Below are 21,289 nucleotides of genomic sequence, written 5' to 3'. Positions count from 1 at the left end.
CTTGAGTTGTCCCACCCCCTCACCCCTCACATGTGACAGTGTATCATGCAGAAACCTTACTCTGCTGCAGGCGGGCATAACAGTGTGGGCCTGTTTGCAGAACAGCCTTCCCAGCCTGTCTCTGCAGAGGATACTGCTGTGCCTGCCTTGCTTTCATGCACGACATTACTCTGGGCAAAAAAAAATGAATTATTAAACACAAAGTTCGATTCACTTTTTGCTTTGTTTTCCCCCTCCTACATGTTCTCCTGGTTGAAGAGGCAAGTCACCATTGTTGTGCTCTTCCTGTTCAGGATATTAATAGTGGCTGTGCTAAAATGTTTATTCATATGCCTCTATGCTGGCTGCCCAGATAAAGGTATCCTTCAGCATTTGTCTGTGGATATTCCTGTATTTTCTCCCTCAAACATTTCTTTAAAATGAAAATCAGAAGAAAATCTTGCTTGGGAAAATTTAGAAGTGGAAAAATATTTGAATTTTAGGCCTAAGGACACATGGTGTCATATGGATTACTGACCGATATTAGCTAGCATGAACTAGTCTGAAATGTGTGGCTGTTTCCATCAAAAGACGTGTTGCACATTTTAGATTCCATGATAGTTAAAGGCATTCCAACAATTATTGCTGTTCCTATGCACAATGCATGAGAATCTATGCACTGTGTTTAGTACTGTATGTCACGATTGAGACAAAATCAGTTGAGGACATCGGTGTCCCACAAGCTAATGCACAACAGATGCTGTAACCACCTGCTGCCTGAAGGTTGACCTTCATTTAAGTGCCTGAACTGAAGTCTTTTTTCAGATGTTAGCGATTCCTCCTGGCGCTTTTTTCATCTAGAGCATAGAGATGTGTGGTTTAGAGTAAGGGTGTGCTTGGCGATTTCCTTAACTATTTGCTTTTCCATTTGATTCTGAAAAAACATTTAATCAAGTGTCTCAGACTCAGTTCCTGGAGGGTCTTGACTACACAAGACAAGTGTATTTGTTAAAGGTACTGTACAGTTTCATATCAATCACATTGGAGTCTGGTTTGAACTGTTAAGATTATGTAATTAGATAAATTATCTAATGGTTAGATAATGCAATTGATAACATGGTTGGAGCAGTGCAGAATTTGACTTCCTGAATTAGACAGTATATCTCATAGAGTCTATCTAAAAAGAGACAGCACAACTCCCGTCCTGAGGGTTTTTGTTTTTTCTTTTCACCTGACCCCTTAATTGCCCACATTAATTCATTAATTGCTTAATTGGACACATTGAAGCCTTTCCTTATAATTGAGAAGCAGGAGACTTAGAGAGTTGTACAAGCCCTGCTAGACAGTGGTGCACAGTCCCTGAGGACTGGGATTGAACTCTCCCAAATTGAGAATTTTTAAATTCTGAGCTGCTTTGTTTTAGTTCTTGTTGTTCCTTTTGCATGCCTTGACTCTGGCTGTAGAGAAGAAACTTGAATGGTAATTTCTTTACATTCCTACCAGGAGGTAAATGAAAACCACGCCTCTCAATCTTATGGGTTGCTTACAGTATATGTTCTTTTGTGTCCCCAAGGCCTCTCGGGTAATCCCGTGGACCTGGAGAAACGGCACCAGGCATTTGGGAAGAACTTCATTCCCCCGAAGAAAGCCAAGACCTTCTTGCAGTTAGTGTGGGAGGCTCTGCAGGATGTGACTCTCATCATCCTGGAAGTGGCTGCCATTATCTCGCTTGGACTGTCCTTCTACCACCCCCCAGGGGGCGACAGTGAACGTAAGTGTCTGGCGAGATGGTTGAAGGTGCATCTTGGTCTTACTTGCAAGATTTCGCCCAAAATCCCAACCACCTGGCGTGCATCTGACATCTCCAAACCTTTTCCTGGCAAGCCCAGGTCTTCTGAAAAACATTTCTGATGACTTATTTGAGCCAATTAAATTGATTTTAGTCACTTAAAAAAATGGTCTACATTAAAAGATTGAAGAAATGGGGTACTCTAGGATAACCTTTCCCAATATGTGTCTGTGACTCAATAGTTAAGTCATGTCTGAGTCTCTTGGCTCAGACCTGCAGAAGATGCAGATATTCTTACCATTGTATAATTTAGCCATTCCCTACGTTGGCTCTGTTTAGGAAGTGAAAAGGAATACCTTCATAGCATGTTTTGCCTGCATTTTGTTATTCAGATGAAACGTGGGGAAATCTTTTACCACATGGAGTGTCTTGTGGGACTGTTCCACCTGTGGTGTGCTTAAGGGGTCTTGTGCTGTGCTGTCGGCAGTGTGTGGCCAGGTGGCAGGAGGGGCGGAAGATGAAGGTGAGGCCCAAGCCGGGTGGATTGAGGGTGCGGCCATCTTGTTCTCTGTCATCATCGTTGTCCTGGTGACGGCGTTCAACGACTGGAGCAAGGAGAAGCAATTCCGAGGGCTTCAGAGCCGCATCGAGCAAGAGCAGAAGTTCACCGTCATCCGCAAGGGTCAGGTTATCCAGATTCCCGTGGCCGAGATTGTGGTCGGAGACATCGCCCAGATCAAATATGGTGTGTATCACGTTTGCAAGGCTGTTGGGTGGCTTTGTGCGTTGTGTCCAGGTCTTCCTATATAAAGACCAGATTTTAGAAGATGTCGTCACAACCTCATTCGTTCTTAAAATACAGGTGACTTGAGGATTATTGAGACTTTACGAGGCAAATTGTACTTTTATATGTAGAGAAAATGCTGGTCTTTAAGATCTAAAATGTGCCCCGACTTGTCTAGTGTTAATTGCACATAGAAGAATGGACAGGAGGGCCTTATCAAGGCTAAGATTACAATTATAAGGTGGTTGTGTTTTCTGAGATGTCACAGAAAATCTGCTTTATGCCATCCTGCAGGGGACCTTTTGCCTGCTGATGGCATCCTGATCCAAGGTAACGATCTGAAGATAGACGAAAGCTCGCTGACGGGGGAGTCTGACCACGTCAAGAAGTCGCTGGAGAAAGACCCCATGCTGCTGTCTGGTACGAATGCCTGGTTTTTAGATCAAAGCTGTCATTCTTTTTTCTGTTTGCTGTTGTCATCTTTACTGCCTAGTATTTTGCCTAGTAATATCCGTCATTAAGCTACACGTGGCTCATGGATGGCTGGCCTCTGTTTTCGACTCGCAGGCACTCATGTGATGGAGGGTTCAGGACGCATGGTGGTCACTGCGGTGGGCTTGAATTCTCAAACTGGAATCATTTTCACCCTGCTGGGAGCAGGTGGAGAGGAGGAGGAGAAGAAGGTGAAGAAAGGTAAGCAGAAATAATGGAAGCAAATCTAATTCGACTGGATCAATCGATCGGTCTGTCTTTCTTTCATCTTTCTTTCATTCATTCATAGATCTAACAATTCATCATAATCTAGTCCCAAAGGTTTTTCACTATTTTGTCCCCCAAATTACTTCAGTTTTTGCCCATCTGGACCTTTTGTATATCATGCTGATTAAAAGGTCCAATGGCAAAGCAAAACATGCATGTGTGCATGGCAGCTAGTTTTGATCACCTGCTCCCAACCCTGGCCTTTGTAATGTGGATGGGATGATTGCCTGTGTTGGATCTGCTGCACCTAGTCCGTTTTGCAAGATGTTATGAAGAAACAACGCCAAAGGGCTCAGTCCCCCGAGTGGAATGACATATTGCTGTTCTTTGAAGTTTGATTTTATGTCCTGATTTTGTGAGAATAAACAAGAACTTTTGGACAATACTTAAAACATACTGTATATAAGAGCATGCAAAAGAACAAAAATAACATGCAACACAGAGTCCCGGTACACACTACAAGATATACACTGTAAAGCAATTGGTGAGCTTCTCAAGCTCGAGCACAGGGTTAGATTTAGTGCCAATTCTGGGAAAGTTAGGAAAAAGCAGGAATTGCTTTATTTTCAGTTTGTGAAGGTTTGAATGAATCTACCTGTAATGATTTTCAATGAAACCTTAAATCTCAGAACAATCATTAACCAATTGTAGGGATCTATATAAACTTATGTTTGTTTTATGTATTTTATGGTTTTTTCACCCTTATTGTGTAGTGGGAATTGAAATTTGATGTATGAATGACGAATGCATGACAGGTTTAGGATACATGGTCACCAAAGTCTAGCCTGTTTTAATATGGCTGAATGCTAGGCTTTCATAACACCTAAATCTAATTTCTAATTGTCTTTCGAACATCTTTTATTTCATTGCCTATGTTTGGTGTGAGTGAATTATAACCTTCTCCTGTGCCTAAAGGTCTATCTCTCCAATTAAATAGGACTGTAAAAAAATCTCCCTTACTAAAGCACCTCTATTCCATTAAGCAGCAAGAATGTTGCTTAAAAAGGGTAATAACAGTAAAGTTTTAAAGGTTTATCAACTTCATGAAAAGAATGTCCCCCTACACTGTAGCTTCAGTCTCTCCTTCAGAGTGTCAGAGCATTTTTCCAAAAGACTACATTCAAACATTTTGCTTGAGGCACATCATGAGTTTAGCCGTCATTAAAATTGCGCTTCTTAGATAAGGTCATGTGCCTTTGCTTGTAAACATCCCTTTCCCTCCTCCCGTTCAACACACCACTACCATCCCCTAACCTGGCTCAGCTTCTTAAACAGTGGTTCAGCGGGATTGTGTTCCAGTTGACCGTAAAGTAACACCACGTAGCGAGTAACTCTGAATCACACTTTACCCATTTCTGTTCTGTTTTGCTTTGCTTTCGTAAGTGCCATTTCCACAGGAAAAGATGGAGCCAAACCATAGTGCTGGAGCAGAGAGCTTTATATAGATGTAATCATTAGGCTAGGAAAAATAAATGGTAATAATGATATTTGGGGGGATAGAAAGGCTTGGGCTGTAATTTGAAAACCCAGTTAAAGAAAGGCTGCAGCCACACCTTCAATTTACAACTCACTGGTAAATAAGATCCTTGTTTTTCTGGGCTGCAATCAGCCGTTTGAGATGTGCTCTATATTATAGAGTCATTTTCTCATGCATGTTTCCTCGAAAGACTCCATGTTTCCAAACCATTCAGTTCATTGTAGATACGCACATAGGCTTTTTGGAGATCCCGTGTTTCATCAAAATATTTCAACCAGAGTCCAAAACATTGTATTATCTGTTTAAGGAGCAAGGCTAGGCTTTTCCCACGCAGGCGATGGCACCTCCCTATCTGGTATTTCATGTGCCTTGTGAACCTTGTTTTGTTGGCTTATTTGAATTTTTTCCTTTAATTTTTTTTGAAAGTCATGTGATCAGCGCTCCACCCTCTTTCTCTGTTTGAACAGGTAAAAAACAAGGAGCCCCTGAAAATCGCAACAAAGGTAACCCTCCTTCCCGATCCCCTCCCTCCCCATTCAGCAGCAGTTTCGGAGTCATGTCTCAGTCTCACTCTTTCTTTCTCTCCGTTTCGTCACGCTGTCGCTTTTTTCTGCAAAGCCTTGGGACGTTTTCACCTGGCTGTCCTGCGAAAGGGTGCAACTCTCACCTACCTGGAAAGAATTTGTTTTGCAGAGGCCGGTTTAATTGTTGGTTTCATGGAGTTTTATTTCTTTTGTGAACTATTGCATTTAGGCAGACTCGGATGGTGTTGGGGAAACTGGCCTATAATTTATATAGAAGGAAAAATAACCACAACAAAGTGGTGCCCCTGTCTAATTATAATTCAGATGTATTCATAGTCTGGCAGCCAGTATCCTGTGCGCCTTGCTTCAGCTATGATAAGCTCAAGAGCATGTTTTGATTAGGTACATACATTCTTAAACGTCTCCAGAGAAATATTTGGCCGTTCCTCACAGATTGTCTTTAGCTCTTCCAGACTCGTGTGGCTTCTGTGTGTGACAGTATCCTTTCTTAATCATGGGGTCATTTAATTTGATGCAGGCTTTTTGTTATCTTGTTGCAATTGTAAGTCATAAAACAATTGACTTTAATTCAGTGCTATCATATATCGCAATTCATTATTCATATACCCAAGCAGAGGTTTTTGACTGCAATACCCTTTTTAGCTGAGGAACCTCTTCCCCTCGGTTCTAATGCTAGGACAAGGAGGAAAAACCATGATATTCTTTTGTCAACATGAGCTTCGCCTTTGTGCTAATCATACTGCTGGTGAGACTGTCAAGAAACTCAGTTTTTGTTTCACCCAAAAACGTGACCCCATTTGACTTGGATATTAATTTGTTGCAGTTCGGCAAATTCATGTTTTTTTTTCACATTGTGGTGCAACTCTGCCACAGACATCAGATTCAAGATTTCAACCTTGACTGGTTGTCCTGGACAGTGTATCCTAATGATGCCAGTGTTTTCTCAGATTCCGAATTGTTGCCCTTGTACTGTATATGAGTCAGTCTCCCAAATCAATTCTCTGTCAGCACAGCTTTCTTATATCCCTTTTATGGTGGGATAATAACTGTGAGCTTACTTACCGCAGTCAAAAAATAAGATTTTTAAATAGCTGCCACTGGAATTAAGATCAATGATTTTTTGCCAATATGACGTTTCCGTCGTGATGATTTACTGTAAGGGTTTTTCCTGTATATTCGTCCTCCATCCACCAGGAACAATCAAGGTGACTTCCAGAAGCCTCAGTAAACTCTGAGGCTTTATTAAAATATTAGAAAATTGAAAAACATTGAAGAGTTAAAGTTTTTACTTCAACTTACTTGGCACGATACGTTTGAACATTGTATATTTAGAAATACATTTGTGTCTCAATTTTAATTTTAGTAAATGTTGAAACATTTAGTAAATGTTGAAACATACAACTGTTTACTTTATTAAATCAGCTTTTTAGTCCACAGATTACTATGTTTCTTGTAAGCAGTTTTTAGAAGACTCAAATAAATATGAAGGAAAATAATTCACAGTAAAATGACAGAGTAAAACCACAAGTAAATAATTCTATATTAAAATCTGTAGTAAAAAGCTAGATCTTTAAGTTGAACGCAGAGCCAGTGATAAATGTAGGCAGTGAGTTGCAATCAGGTATTGTAGAACTGCTCAGAAGAGACTCCTCCAGATGTATGAAGCCTGATCTGGCTACAAAAAGAAGACCTGAACGGCAGACCTAGGATTTAGTGTTGGACTGTATTCATACAGTAAGTGCTTTACCTGGAGATGGACCGTGTGATGCCTTACCTTTGAGCAGGAGAGCCTTAATCCCCCCTTTGATTTTTACAGGCAGCCAGTGCAGTTCACACAGGACAGGAGTTATCTGTTGTGACAGAGCAGATGTAGTTCGCTCAGTAGCTTCAGAATTTTGAAGATACTGAAGCCTAGTAGGCACCCTAATAACTAAGGTGTTACAGCAGTATAATCTTGATTAAATAATGCTGCAGGGAATTTTATTTGATAATTTTATGTAGATGGCAAAAAATCCCCTTGTGGTGTTTCTAAAATGGGACTAAATGATGTCTTCTATCTGGTCTATGACTTTTTATTATGTTAAATAGTAAAGTTCACAGCACAGAATCCTGTGAACACCCAGAGTAACTAGGACTTTAAAACCAATTTAATCCAGTGACAGGAAGTATAGTATCACAGTTTCACAGTATCAAAGCTGTACCGGAATCCAAATGGTCTAATGCCACAAAAAACGCTGGATTTTAAAAAGAAAATATTTGAGTTCTATATTTGAATATTCATATTATTGTCTGTTATGACTTAATTTGAAAAATTAAAATTTGTATTGCAATTGTTTTGCCCAACACTATTCATGAATCTCAAGGCACTCCAGGGAGACAACATTGCAAGGATCAACACTGAAACTAGTGTTGTGCATCTTATACAAATGTTATTCTTAAGCACCAGTTTTAGCTGGTGACGGTCAAGATATTCATTCCAGCCCTGGATGTCGGTAGACGTTTACATGGTACGTGAGCCAGCAGGAGTGCAAGTTGCTTCAGCCTGTGCCCTCCCTCAGTTTACTCTGTCTTCAAAGATCTGTCCTGCTCATTGCTGCATTGGCTCAGCTGTGACTGCTTGCATACTGAAAGAATGCCGTGTCACAAGGGCCTGCAACTTGCGATACAATTTCCTTATTAAATAGCTCTTATTTTTCTGTCTTGACCACAAACAGGTTATTGCAAAGACACAATCTTTTATTAGCGATGATGAAGGCTCAGGCAGAAGAGCGTAGAGAAAACATGCAAAGATCTCGGCCATTTTGCTGCACACTGTAGCCTGGGCGTTTCTGAGATGTTAATACATTTTTACGGTTCTGTCGGACTTATTCCTCTTCTGAAGCTCAGAAGAGGAGTTTACTTCCATTTGAAAGCATTTAATTTAAGTTAGTGGTATATGCACCTGTACTACTAACATTGTTGGCTACTTTTATTCTGACAGCAAGGTAGCTGTCTAGGCTACAAACAGGGGTTCCCGAAGTGTTCTGAAACTGTCTAGTAGTTTATGTAAAATCAACTCCATTCAGCTACGTTAGGACGACTGCCTGGCACTTTGTATGTCTCTAAAGGCAGTGGAACAGCTGAGCTGTGGATACGGGTTGGTCCAGCTTGCTGGAGAAACCGGGTACTGAGAGTTGCACTCTTTCAGATTTTGTGGGCTTTTGAACTGTTTGTTCCACCCACCATGTTGCCTCTTTCCAGGGATGTGCTCAGGACCCCATGCTGTCTTGTATCCCGTCTCTGTTTGACGCTCTTGCGCTGTTTTATCTTCTGGACAGTTTCAGCTCTTTTTTTCTTTTGCTTCTGTCGTTCAGCCTGTGACACACTCGCCCCTCCTGTCCGTCCGTGCGTGCGTGCGTCAGTGTGTCACTGTCTGTCCATCTTGTCCTTTTAGTCGGGTCTGTGTTGCGGTGGACAAGTTTGGTACAGAGACCAGAGCCCCCTTACAGGGTACCTTCAAATAGGGGGCTGTCTCTGAGCTCTGAGGGAAAATTCCTGTTCGTTTCTCTTTTAGCTTTAAAAGCGTGGTCACAGCTATCTGCAAACAGAAGAAAGGCTTTCAAAGAATTTCAAGAGTAGGTTTTGCTTAAACCTCCTTCAGCAACACTGACGCCAGTGGTACAGATTTCTGTATTTGAATTTTATTGAATACTTAAACTAAGGGACCCAAAATGATTTCTTCCTGGGTGAATATAGTCAAAAGATATCTTACCTCTCCCTTACTTTTTTCTAGAAGATCTGCAGCTTGGCGAAACCTGTGTGTTAACTATCAAAGTAATTTATTCTTATTCATACTCAGAAACAGTTTTGTAAGATGTGAGAAACTGCTCCGGGTTCTGGTGTTTCACTCTTTCTTTAAGAAGCGCATTGAAGATGCCGATCTAAATAAAAAGAGATGAAATAGGGAAGGACGTCTATGACATTCCTTGCTTCATTTTAGCTACTTCAGCTTTTAACAGGAAAACCTTTACTGGTACCAAATAAATTGCAGAGATTTCATGGTTTGAACGAAAGCCTTGGGAAACTTTCTCTTGTTGGGGAAGAATGGAAAATTGCTCTTCTTTGAGGGTACAAGGACATATAAGAGCAGTTGGCTGCTATCTTCCTGCTGGGAGACTGAATCAGAGTCCGGTCACAGTGAGCTGATGATTAATATGAAAATGCAAAAAAAAGCAGTGATAATGGAACTCAAGCTTACACAAGGACTTCTAAAGCCACAAAAGCAAGACATTTTAATAATCAAACAGTTCCACACTTCCTTTTTAGAAAGCCCTGCCAGGCTAAACAAAATGAGCTGCTGGGCTTAGGCTGCTCCACTCAGTCTGCTGAAAGTGAAACTGCATTTTGTCAGGTCCTTGATGGAAACTATGGCATTTAACTTTGAAACCAAAAAAGGAGTTGTTGCCTTTGCTTTATGTTTACACCCGAATAACATCTTTTGATCCTATGAAATCTCTCTGCAGAGAGAGGGCTAGAAGAAGAGGATAAAACAGCCTATCCCATTGTATCAGACACCTGAAAGTTTGTCTTCAGGGAAGATGAAGAGTTTTATCATCTATTCTAAACTTCTTTTCCTCCAAGTCCCCCGCCCCCCTCCCCCCCACATTGCTTATTAACATAAATATAATATAGTGCTAAAAAGGTGGGTCTCTGGAGATGAGGCTTTGTTTTTGTTTTTAGAATTGTTTGCAAGACCAAGCACTGTACCTGTAGCGTCAAAATTCACCCTTTTTAAGATGTGAGGTTACCAGCTCCTGTGCTGAAATAAATGCAAATAGAATTTGATTGGTTTCAGGAGTGTACTAGTAACATTGCAAAGGCACAGTGGTTGAGAGCTGTTCGTTTTTTTTGCCTGTTCAGGTTTTCTGAGTTACAGACAAATAAGCGTTGTATTTGAAAGGATATTTTAATCTGCAGCCTACATCATTTCACAAACAATCTGAAATCTGTTAATATCTATATGCGTGTAATACTGGTCTATAAAATGCAAGCTACTGAGCCAGCTGGATTTACGGCAGTCCATTAAAATACGGAGGAATGGTGCCTTGGTGAGATTACACCAAGGAAAAGCAGGTTCTCAGGCTCTATTACTGCAGCAGCAGCCTGCTCAAGAAACCGGTCTGATTACGGCCACTCTTGATGCCCGCCTTCATCCGCTGTGACTGAATTCACTGAGGTTTCTTTCCCTTTCATTTTTTCCACCTGTCCCCCACCACCGTCCTCTCCTTCTCTGCTCTCTCAACCTCTGTCTCCTGCGACTCCTCCCGCCACCCCCCGTGCCTGCTCGCAGCGAAAACCCAGGACGGGGTTGCCCTGGAGATCCAGCCCCTGAAGAGCGAGGAATGTGTGGAGAGTGAAGAGAAGGAGGTGAAGAAAGTGAACGTGACCAAGAAAGAGAAATCGGTCCTGCAGGGCAAGCTCACCAGGCTGGCTGTGCAGATAGGCAAAGCAGGTAAAGGGTCAACAAGAGGGCATCGATGGGCTGGAAGCCCTCCCCGAAGGCAGTAAGCTAAAGTGAATGCCACAGCACTGGGCTCCACCAGTGCCTTACAACACCTACACACCAAACCTAAAGCTCAGAAATGAATAGTTGTAAAGTGAAAGTTTCAGGGCCTGTCATTTGTGGGTCCCTTGTAATAAAGCCTTTGGTATTTAGTTAACCTGCAATAAATCTGCCACACTGGAGCACTCAATAATAAAGAAGAGTGTCTTGGAATAAAATAATTCAGGTATTAAAGCATGGAGAGGAAAAAGCATCTAAAATAGCCCAGCATAAACATATTAAATAAGTATCAGATTCACGTCCTACTTTATACAGTATGTAACTATCCTAACTGTGGAACATGTGAATTATGCTGTACAGTCAGCCATGTGCCGACTGAAGCCAAGGCAGTTAATCAATTTGTGTTATGTTGTGAATATAGGAATCCTTTGTGTGTCCCACGGCTCACGTGTTTGCTGAGCAGACCATGAGCTGCTGAGCAGATAAGAACGGAGAGAGTGGGATAGTCACCATCAACCTAAAATTATCAGGGGTCTCCTATACAAATAATATTTTAATTGAATGCCTGAATTTAACAAACACCTAATTTTGTTTTTTGCTCAAAGTCAACAGGTTGGTAATATGTCATGGCAAGGAGTTCCACTTCTTCGGAGGGGGAGGGGGGTCAAATGTATAAAATGGCAGGTGTCGAAAGGTGATGTTCCTGTAAAAAGTACAAGGGCCGTTTCTGCTTAGCGTACCATTTAGACTGAAATGTAAGAATACAAAACAGTTACAGCCCAGAGAAGGACATTCAGCCCATCTAGCCCGTTTGGTAGTTATAATCTGATTAATCCAAGGATCTCGCCCAGCCGTTGTTTTGAAAGCCGCAAGAGTATCGGCTTCAACAACATGGCTGGGAAGCTTGTTCTGTACTCCCACAGCTCTTTTGGTAAAATAGTGCCTCCCGTGTTCAATTTTAAATGCACTTCCACACAGTTTCCATTTGCCCTATGATTCATCTTTCACTGTTTATTCTGAAGAAATCCACAGCCTTGACTTTGTCAAAGCCCTTGAAGGTTTTTTAATGCTTGTACAGTATTTAGCCCCCTCACAGTCTTCTCTGTTCAAGTCCCTTAAGTCCCACATTGTTTTTGGTGGCTCATCACTGGGCTGATTTGGGAGAATGCCACTGTGTGAATTGTGAAAGATGACTAGAAGCAAGACCCTGCACTTCTATGAACTTTATCAGAATTTTTTATAATTGTTTTTTTGGGGCTCAGGGAGCCAGTGAAGATCATACAGATTTAGGCTTGTGTGTTTCAGAACGTAGAACTCTAGCAGCAGAACCTTGAGCCATCTAAAGATTTGCCTTTGATCATATCTGGGATTGTGGCCAAAAGAGCATTGCAGTAGTTCAGCCTTGAAAGAGACATATTTAATGTTTAAGTAGAGTAACGCTTAAAGAGATCTGTGCAGCCAGGCCCAGACTTGACTTGTTACTTTAATTGTTGCTGCTCAGGTCTGATCATGTCTGCGGTGACGGTCGTCATTCTCATCCTCTACTTTGTCATCGACACCTTTGGGGTTCAGGGGCGCCCCTGGCTGAAGGAATGTACCCCCATCTACATCCAGTACTTTGTCAAGTTCTTCATCATTGGCGTGACCGTGCTGGTGGTGGCAGTGCCCGAAGGGCTGCCTCTGGCTGTCACCATCTCGCTGGCGTACTCTGTCAAGGTAAATACGCCGCCGAAGGGGCCGCCAGGGGTGCCAGCGTGGGCTAGGACCGAGCTGGGAGTTCAGAAGTGTTTTCCGAACTGTTTAAAAGACTACCTGTAATATACAGCGGGTGTAGGAGAGACCTGAGGGTTTTATTAAATGTCTGTAGCAAAATATGCAGGAACATGTCAAGTTTGTTTATTCGCTCCAGAGGTTGTTAACTTCTTTTCCCTTAGAAATTCATCAAAATGTCGTTTGGCTAGGGGTGCCAAAACTTTTGCATACAGCTGTTTATGTAAAGCATAAATAAGAGCTAAATTGTCCTCCTCCGTGAGCTCATCTTTTATCGGACAGAGTTCGCTTCTTTTGTTCTCAGTGACTGAGGTTTTTATTTTCATAGTGTCTAAGAGAAGACTTTTCTTGGTTTGGTGTTTATCCCTGCCTCAGGTGCATTTTACCTCAAGATGTAGCGTTTCTGATCCCAAACCGGAACTGCTTGTGTATCCTAGAGAATCTAAGTAATATAAGAAGGGCAGGGGGTGGTGGCGGCTGGAACTGAGGCCTTGGGCGTTTGCGTGTTCTGTCTTAGTTCATTTCATGTTCCTCTGAGTGCTCCTCTTCCTCCTACCCTCCAAAGATATGCTGCCTAGGTAAATTGAGGACTATGTGTTATTCTTAAGAGTGCGTCTGACAGTGAACTGGAGTCCTGTCCAAGGAGTCGTCCTGCCTTGTGCTGAGTGCTTCTAGAATAGGCTACAGGTGGTTTGTACTCTTTCCAGGAATAAGCCGCTTTCCTAAGACAGATGGTAAAACACTTCAACTGTTTTGATTAATAATACGCCCCCTAGTGTTTGCAAGTCACTTTAGAGAAAATGTTAAAAACCAAAATGAGCATTACAATTGTAGCAGGTCTCGTAGCATAAGATGAAGCTGTGACAGTGACACCACTCTGCTAGGACGTTCGATGCTGTTTATACTTATTACTAGCCGGCTGGGTCTGTGCCAGCTTGGTGCAGCATGGATCACTGGAGCTGTTTTTACTTTAGAAAGGTAAACCAAGCTTCAAGAGCAAGTTGAATGTTGGCGATGTAATACAAGACAGTGGAAAATGTTTTGTGGATAGTTTTTTTTGTATATTTGTGTTTTACGTGCTGACCACCTTTTTTTTTGTTTCGCTTTCTTGACTTCAGTTCTGCATGGATGGATCTATCCACAGTGTTACAAGTGCTTGTACTTTGTCATTGGCCCATGGCTGCAGTTTATTTTTCATTTGCTGGAATCCTGCTCTCCTTGATAATTATCTGCAAAACCCTTAAGACAACAACAAATGTAATGACATCATTCAATAACTGCACCCACAGCCCCAAGCCAGGTTCTGAAAAGTTGCATTGGTGGAGCTTCAGAGCTTTATGTATGGCACGATGTGATTATTTGCTAGTGTGAAACCACTGCCTTTGTAATGCACTTTTACACTACATGAGATAGTGTAAAAGGGATCTTAAACTCCCCTTGGAAAAAAGGCTAGTCTTCTGATGTGACATGTTTGGTGCTTGTCTAAGCAATACACTGCCTGCACTGAGCAATACAAATCTACATTTGAGGAATACACATCCTGGTTTAAAACCATATATATATACACACACAGGTTTTACAGATTCCATGCTGAAAGGCAATAATACAGAACAATGCTCAATTTGTACTTTTTGCATTCCAGAAAATGATGAAGGATAATAATCTGGTGCGCCACCTGGATGCCTGCGAGACAATGGGCAATGCCACGGCCATCTGTTCGGACAAGACTGGCACACTGACCATGAACCGTATGACAGTGGTGCAGGCGTATCTTGGCGACACACACTACCGCCAGATTCCCGATCCAGATGCCCTGCGGCCTGAGACACTGGAGCTCATCGTCACCAGCATTGCTGTCAACTCGGCCTACACCTCCAAGATTTTGGTGAGTGGTGTGCACTAATGCACGGCCACCTCTCCTTCTCAGAACCCCCTCTTCTCTCAGTTCCTCGAAGGACCTTTCAGGCTTTCCACCCTGGTCCCACTGAGTCATGGTTTTTGTTCCAGAAATTGGTTATAGCTCAGCTCCCTGAAGCCCATTTTCCTGTGTCTAAAGGCTTTCAAAATCACTTCAATAATGGCCTGCTTCCATAGTAAACTGTTCTACATCTTTACAAGTTGCTTGAGTATTAAATTATATTGGGTCTCCAGAACCAATATATTTGGCATATACATACATATATATATATATGGCATATATGCCATAAAAAGAGCAGTTTTAAGCTGTTTTTTTCTCATTACCTTTTTATGGACTAACTCAACAAAGAATGGCTCAGTAGCTACAGTACTTGCTGCTATAAAACTGCAATATTATAACTGCATTATGCTCTTTGAGAGTATCACTTTAGTGAAGCCTGACAGATTAATTTAAGTGTTATGAGCAAAACAGCAATTCAAGGTTGGAACTTAAGCATTAATGCTTCAACAGTTCACTTCCACCTTTTTTTAAATCCTCTTACTTACGTTAAATAAGCCATGTTGAACATCATTACCAATTGCCTTGATAAAATCTCAGGTGCCTGGGCGATGTTCTCCTTTGAGAATTTTTAACAAGTGTTAAGCAGCAAGATCAACCTCCTGTGACCTCAGCAACCTGAAGGCTCTGGACCCATCCGGTTCCATCGCGGATGTACCGTTTCTTCCCCACAGCCTCCAGAGAAGGAAGGGGGGCTACCCCGCCACGTGGGGAACAAGACGGAGTGCTCCCTCCTGGGCCTGGTGCTGGAGCTGAAGAAAAACTACCAGCAGGTGAGGGACGAGGTGCCGGAGGAGAAGCTCTACAAGGTCTACACCTTCAACTCCGTGCGCAAGAGTATGAGCACGGTGCTGAAGAATCCCGACGGGTCTGGATACCGCATGTACAGCAAGGGGGCCTCGGAGATCGTCCTGCGCAAGTAAGGGCTCCTCTTCTCGATCGCCATTCTTCCAGACAGCTGCTCTATATTGAGACCCCTTAATGAGTCCTGCACCTCATTTTTCACATGAGGAGGTCTCTTTGCATGACATAGCCAGAATGTGGGCTTCTAGGTCATCACATTTGAGATACTTGCTCAGTTTGTGCGTTTGGTTTTGGGGCGGAGACAACGTTCTGGAAAAGGGGTGGCTTTAGTTCCCCTAATTTGAACCATTAAAAAAAAAAAGAATTGTCTGTGGATGTAAATGTATGTTTTCCTCATTATGCCAGCTGTGTATATCACTCCCCGTAGACCTAATATGGAGGCTAAATGTGCCAGTGATAATCATAAGACGCTTGTTGCCAGGAGCCTCTATCTCTTTCTACAGCTGCCCTAGGTTTGCTACTTCACCTGTTTTGGAGCTTTTCTTTGGATGCAATTTAAATCTAAGAGCCTGGTGTAACTGTCATAATGCTAACTGATGGAAGATACAGACCAGAGTGCTGAAGACAGTGCGTTGTCTGTCTGCTTGTAGATAACACTTCAGGTTAGGGGATCAATTTGAAAAAGACACTGTTAATGTAGCAAGCAACATCTTAACACTTGTAAGAACATGGTACTTGTATAGGAATTAGGCAGTGTGATGCGTGTTTTGTGTGTATATATAGATATTTTTCTTAATATTCTGAGGGGAAATATTAAGATATTGTGGACACTTAAGTGTGGACAAAATTTCTGGTAGGGTCCTTTTTAATTTTATTCTCTTCTACATTCTCAAATGTCTGATTACCATAGGTTTCCCTGTTCTTATGTTCTGGTTCTGCAGTTTCTACTTGCGTTAAGCTTAACCTTGGAAACTCCTAATGGAGTTGTTAATCAGAAGCTCAGGAGGAGCTTGTAATCTTGCACTTCTGCTGTTTTACTCACAAATACTCTCCCTCTGAGCCCCCTTTCTGTCACCCCTCTCTCCTCCCCATCTTTATCCTTGCAGCTGCCTCCCCGTCTCATTCCTCACAAGTGAGGAGGGTTTTCACAGACTTGACATGGGGCTGTCATTTCTTCTGCCAGGGGAATTTATGGCAAACAGTCAAATGTTAAATATGTGTATACTCACTTTTTATTCACTGTCCCATCTCATCATTATTAGAATCGGACAAATTACTGAAAGATGCTTTGCGTTACATTTTTTTGAAAACTGCTTTGAATTGTACTGCAGCTATGATCTGTTGGGGCAGCAAAATAATGGCATTGATTTGTACTTGCCATCTGCTCTACAGTTTATTCTTCTGTTGTACTTGAGAACAGGCTTTATAAAATTATTCAACTGAAAGCTAAAATTTTGAAATATATATTAAATTACATCTGCCAACACTTAATACTGATCTGGAATGGAATGGTTTTGCACCATTTAATCCTATCTTTGTATATATAAGGATAGATGAGCAGCACCAAATCTTAAATATTACCCCAAAATGATTAGCCTCTTATAGTCAAGTTTCCTCATATTTGTATGTTAGCTTCTCTGTTTTGATGGCAGGCAAGTCCACATGCCTTTGCTCCTTAGTTTGGGACCGTGGTTGTATCCAGCAACTTCGTTTCTGCTTGTTTTCCCTGCGCAGATGTTCGCAGCTCCTGGATGCGAATGGAGAGGCTCGGGTTTTCAAGCCCAAAGACCGCGACGAGATGGTGAGGAAGGTGATCGAGCCCATGGCCTGCGATGGGCTGCGCACCATCTGCCTGGCCATGCGGGATTTCCCCGCGGAGCCGGAGCCCGACTGGGACAACGAGAACGAGATCCTGTCCGATCTGACGTGCATCGCCGTCGTGGGCATCGAGGATCCTGTCCGACCAGAGGTAAATACAGACCTCTGGCCCCAGAGGGAGCGTTCTGATTTTGAGAAATGCTCTGACAAAGCGAGTGGCAACGAGCCGGGAGAGAGCATACATCATGGATATTGAAAGTTCAGGCAGTGCTGGAAATGTTGCCTCGTTGTGTCTCTGGTGGTTTTGTGAAATATTTCCCAATGGAAGTAGAAGAAATTAAAATCAATGCATCTGAGTTTTTGTATGCTTCATTTATGCAGCATCAATTTTAAGTCCATTCTCTCATCACTGCCTACGTATAGTAAAAGTCGATTAAATTTACTGATAACTGGATAGAAGGGGCTTTTGTTGTGCCATGGGCCAAGGAGGAAACATTGTTTAGTTGCCAATCTGTTGCACAGTTAGCACGTGTATGGAGCTGCCAAGATCAGTTAAAGAAGGAAAGTGCAGGTCATGGAGCCCAGACCTTGTGGGATTGTGACAATATGCGAAATGAGGTGCTCTTTAGTCATTAGTGGTCTATAAAAGTCATTATTTTGTTCTCTGGTGTCGATAGTGTCGTATGCAAATGTGTCTCCTTCTGTCTGTCTGCTGTGTGCTGGGAGGTTTCTAATTATAAATAAATTATCTGATTGGGCTTAATGAGTGGTAGGGGGTGATTCATAGCAGGACCCGAATGCGGATAATTACACAGAAATCTGCTGCAAGTTCCCTCCTGCTCCCCAGTGGATCAGGGTGTCTCGCCGGGCTGCAGCTGGCTGTGCACAGGGCTGGGAAGAGCTCATGCTGAGATCTGAAATAACCCAAACAGCGGGGGGGTTGGAGGGCGAGCTGCACCCCTAGAGTTGCTTCCCGGGAGTGATAATGCAGATTCTTTTTTTACAGCCTGAACTTTTTTATATATATACATTTGCAAATGAGTTATTTTCAGTGGGTATCTGGAAGGACATCTTCAGGAACATTTTAAAGTGCCTGCTTAAAATATACTGGAAGCATTCACATTGAACAGCCAGTCTTTTTGTTTTCTTTGTAATGAAAATGAGTGTTTCTATGTATAGGTTGTGCACCTGATGGCTGTGAAAAGTGACAAGCAGTGAAAGGATAATGCAAATCTTTTAAGCAGTGTTATTAATTTGACTCTTATGCTTTGTTTGCAATTATAAGCAGGGTAATCCTAATAAGCAAAGAAATCTTTTGTCAATTTTAAGTTATTACTATATGCTCATAAGGCAGGTTTTTTCTACAGTAGATGTGTGAAAGGGTTGGTAATCGTTAACAAAAATGAACAATTTCAGGCTTCATGAATAACCTGCTGGCCCTCAAAGAGCATTTTGAGTCTTGGGGCCCTTTTAAAAAGAATCCAAAATGTTAACCTTAAGTTTAAGCTGTTAATGAGCTAGATATGCCAATATCTTGGAAAGCAGACAGTGTGAATATCTGGAGCATGTCATTTCCTTATTTAGACGTAAACACAACTGGTGTCATGAAAGTTTAGCGGGTGCAGTGCTTCAGACTCCTGTACCCTTTCTTCTGCCAGGTGCCTGAGGCCATCACCAAGTGCCAGAGAGCAGGAATCACAGTCCGCATGGTAACAGGCGACAACATCAACACCGCGCGTGCCATTGCCACCAAGTGCGGCATCCTGCAGCCTAACGAGGACTTCCTGTGCCTGGAGGGTAAAGAGTTCAACCAGCTGATCCGCAACGACAAAGGAGAGGTGAGGAGGGCAGGGTGACCCTCACACCTTCAGCATGCAGCACACTCAAGCCCTTTCCACATCATCATCATCATCATCATCATCTTATAATTACTTACACTTATATAGCACTTTTCTGGACACTCCACTCAGTGCTCTACAGCTAATGGGGACTCCCCTCCAACACCACCTGGATGATGCGACAGCAGCCATAGTGTGGCAGAATGTTCACCACACATCTGCTATCAAAGGGGAGGAGAAAAGAGTGATGAAGCCAGTTTATAGATGGGGATTATTAGGAGGCCATGGCTGGTAAGGGCCAATGGGAAATTTGGCCAGGACGCTGGGGTTACACCCCTACCCTTTACACCCCCTATCATGAGCATTGATTTCACTCTTCATGGGCTTATCGAATCTCAGGAGATAAGCAGGGCTAGTTCCTGGACTTGGACTATATGGGGATGCCTGACCCCGATGAAAGCTAGGTTACTGCTGTAAGTGTTGGTGGAGCACTAGGTGGCACTCTTCCCTCTGGATTAGAGTTTACAGACCAATGTCCCAGTATGGTAAAAGGGGGCACTGCTGTAGGAGGCGCTGTTTTTTTAATGAGTCAGTAAACTAAAATCCCGACCTCTGGTCATCATTAAAGGTCCCAGGTCCCTCAGTGTTCTAGCTAAATTCCTTTTCTGGCTTTCCCTAATCCAGCCTACACACATTTCCTGCTTTAGAATTGTCATCTTCTCCACCTGGTCTGAGGGATAATGTACTGCTGTACTTCAGAGGTGGATGAAGGCTCATCCTATCTTTAAGGTACTTTAGGATCTTTCAAGACCACTCCAGAAAGTGCTTTAAGGTATTTTTCTGACTGCACATCACCTGAACGAAACCCCTTCCCAAAGTACTTTGTACATCACACGCTTCAGTGCACATGAAATAGACTACTTTAGACTTACTCCCATGAGCCAGATTTATTCTAAAGCCCAACACATACAGCCAGTAACCCTCAGCAACGTAGGCTGATTGATACTGAACCCAGAATATGCGAACCTGGGGAAATCTTCAGCATTACACATTAAAAAAAGCTCAAATTGTGCATGCGGTTTAACTAAGTACCAGCTCTCCTTCAACAAGGAGCTGGGTTACAAAGAAGCTGGAAAGAGGGAGTTGGGCTGTCCTTGAGCATACCATCATTGTAGATCAAATCCAGCACTGGGTTCATTTGACTTCCCCCTCTCCCCCCAACACACACACACACCCATCCACCTTGTCTTCACCTCTCTAGGTCGAGCAGGAGCGCCTGGACAAGGTCTGGCCGAAGCTGCGCGTGTTGGCTCGCTCGTCCCCGACAGACAAGCACACGCTGGTGAAAGGTAAGGCCTCGTATTGCAGCAGAGCAGTTTGGTAAAACAAAAAACTCTTAAGTCACAGCAGAATGACAAAAAGAAGGCCCTGATTCCTGAAAGTATTTTTTGTGAATGGAGTAAGAATCTAAATGGATTAATTGCATTTGGAAATGTTGGTTTTGGTCAATCATTTTTCTGACACGAGGACCATCAAAGCCTGCTGCTTTAAATGAGAAAATACTTTATTAGCAGCATTTTAATCTAAAAGTGAATCTGTGACAGAGTAAAAACTCCATGTAATTAGTATTAGGAACAAGTAATAGGTTTATTTCATGCTGAAAAGAGAAGAGAGAAAACGCAACGTTCTGGCTGTGAAGCCTTCTTCAGGTATGAGCTTCTTCCTCACACCTGAAGAAGGCTTCACAGCCGAAACGTTGCGTTTTCTCTCTTCTCTTTTCAGCATGGAATAAACCTATTACTTGTTCCTTTGCAGACTACGCATGCTGATGCAGCTACCCACCTGAAGTAATTATATTATTTAATTTTATGTTTTAAGGTGAAAATATTCCCACATCCATTGAGATGGAAACGGCTGCACAGCCGACTGGCTTGTCCTTATTTTCCAGTGATGCACAAGCTAATTTGTGGTTTTCTCGTTTCTTGATTAAGCTCATGGGACCAGGTTTCACGCAGCACGTTAAACTGATCTGTGGCTTATGACCTTCCACATTGCAGGGTTTCTAGCACCTTTTTTCTTCCTCGTCCTTTTTAAATGAGCTGCCTCTAATGTCCTCACATGCCCACAGGGGCCAGGCTTCCTTCAAAGCCCCGGGGGCTTGTTCTTTTCTTTAAGCTTCCAGTCAGATCCTCTGAAGAGGGAGCAGGCA

General features: G+C 42.6%; 1 protein-coding gene across 5 annotated transcripts in view; it reads left to right on the top strand.

Moving 5' to 3' along the window:
• Positions 1-21,289, top strand: part of atp2b4 (ATPase plasma membrane Ca2+ transporting 4) — a 92,533-nt gene that overhangs the window by 42,879 nt on the left and 28,365 nt on the right. For 3 of the 5 annotated variants that reach the window (XR_011189683.1, XM_015342719.2, XM_015342721.2), the window contains exons 3-14: positions 1,553-1,750; positions 2,256-2,513; positions 2,847-2,972; positions 3,120-3,245; positions 5,256-5,291; positions 10,663-10,824; positions 12,377-12,591; positions 14,288-14,530; positions 15,295-15,539; positions 17,159-17,393; positions 18,901-19,080; positions 20,342-20,429. Coding sequence is in view for 4 of the 5 variants with exons in the window: in XM_015342719.2 (XP_015198205.1) it covers positions 1,553-1,750; positions 2,256-2,513; positions 2,847-2,972; positions 3,120-3,245; positions 5,256-5,291; positions 10,663-10,824; positions 12,377-12,591; positions 14,288-14,530; positions 15,295-15,539; positions 17,159-17,393; positions 18,901-19,080; positions 20,342-20,429 (2,112 nt within the window). In the remaining variant the exon portion in view is untranslated. The remainder of the gene's footprint in view (positions 1-1,552; positions 1,751-2,255; positions 2,514-2,846; positions 2,973-3,119; positions 3,246-5,255; positions 5,292-10,662; positions 10,825-12,376; positions 12,592-14,287; positions 14,531-15,294; positions 15,540-17,158; positions 17,394-18,900; positions 19,081-20,341; positions 20,430-21,289) is intronic. The other 2 variants (XM_015342720.2, XM_069190368.1) reach the window with 1 other exon arrangement.

This window comes from Lepisosteus oculatus, chromosome 5 (assembly GCF_040954835.1).
Source record: "Lepisosteus oculatus isolate fLepOcu1 chromosome 5, fLepOcu1.hap2, whole genome shotgun sequence".
Lineage (NCBI taxonomy): Eukaryota > Metazoa > Chordata > Actinopteri > Semionotiformes > Lepisosteidae > Lepisosteus > Lepisosteus oculatus.
Note: the sequence above shows the minus strand (reverse complement) of the source record. Positions and strands in the feature narration are given on the sequence as shown.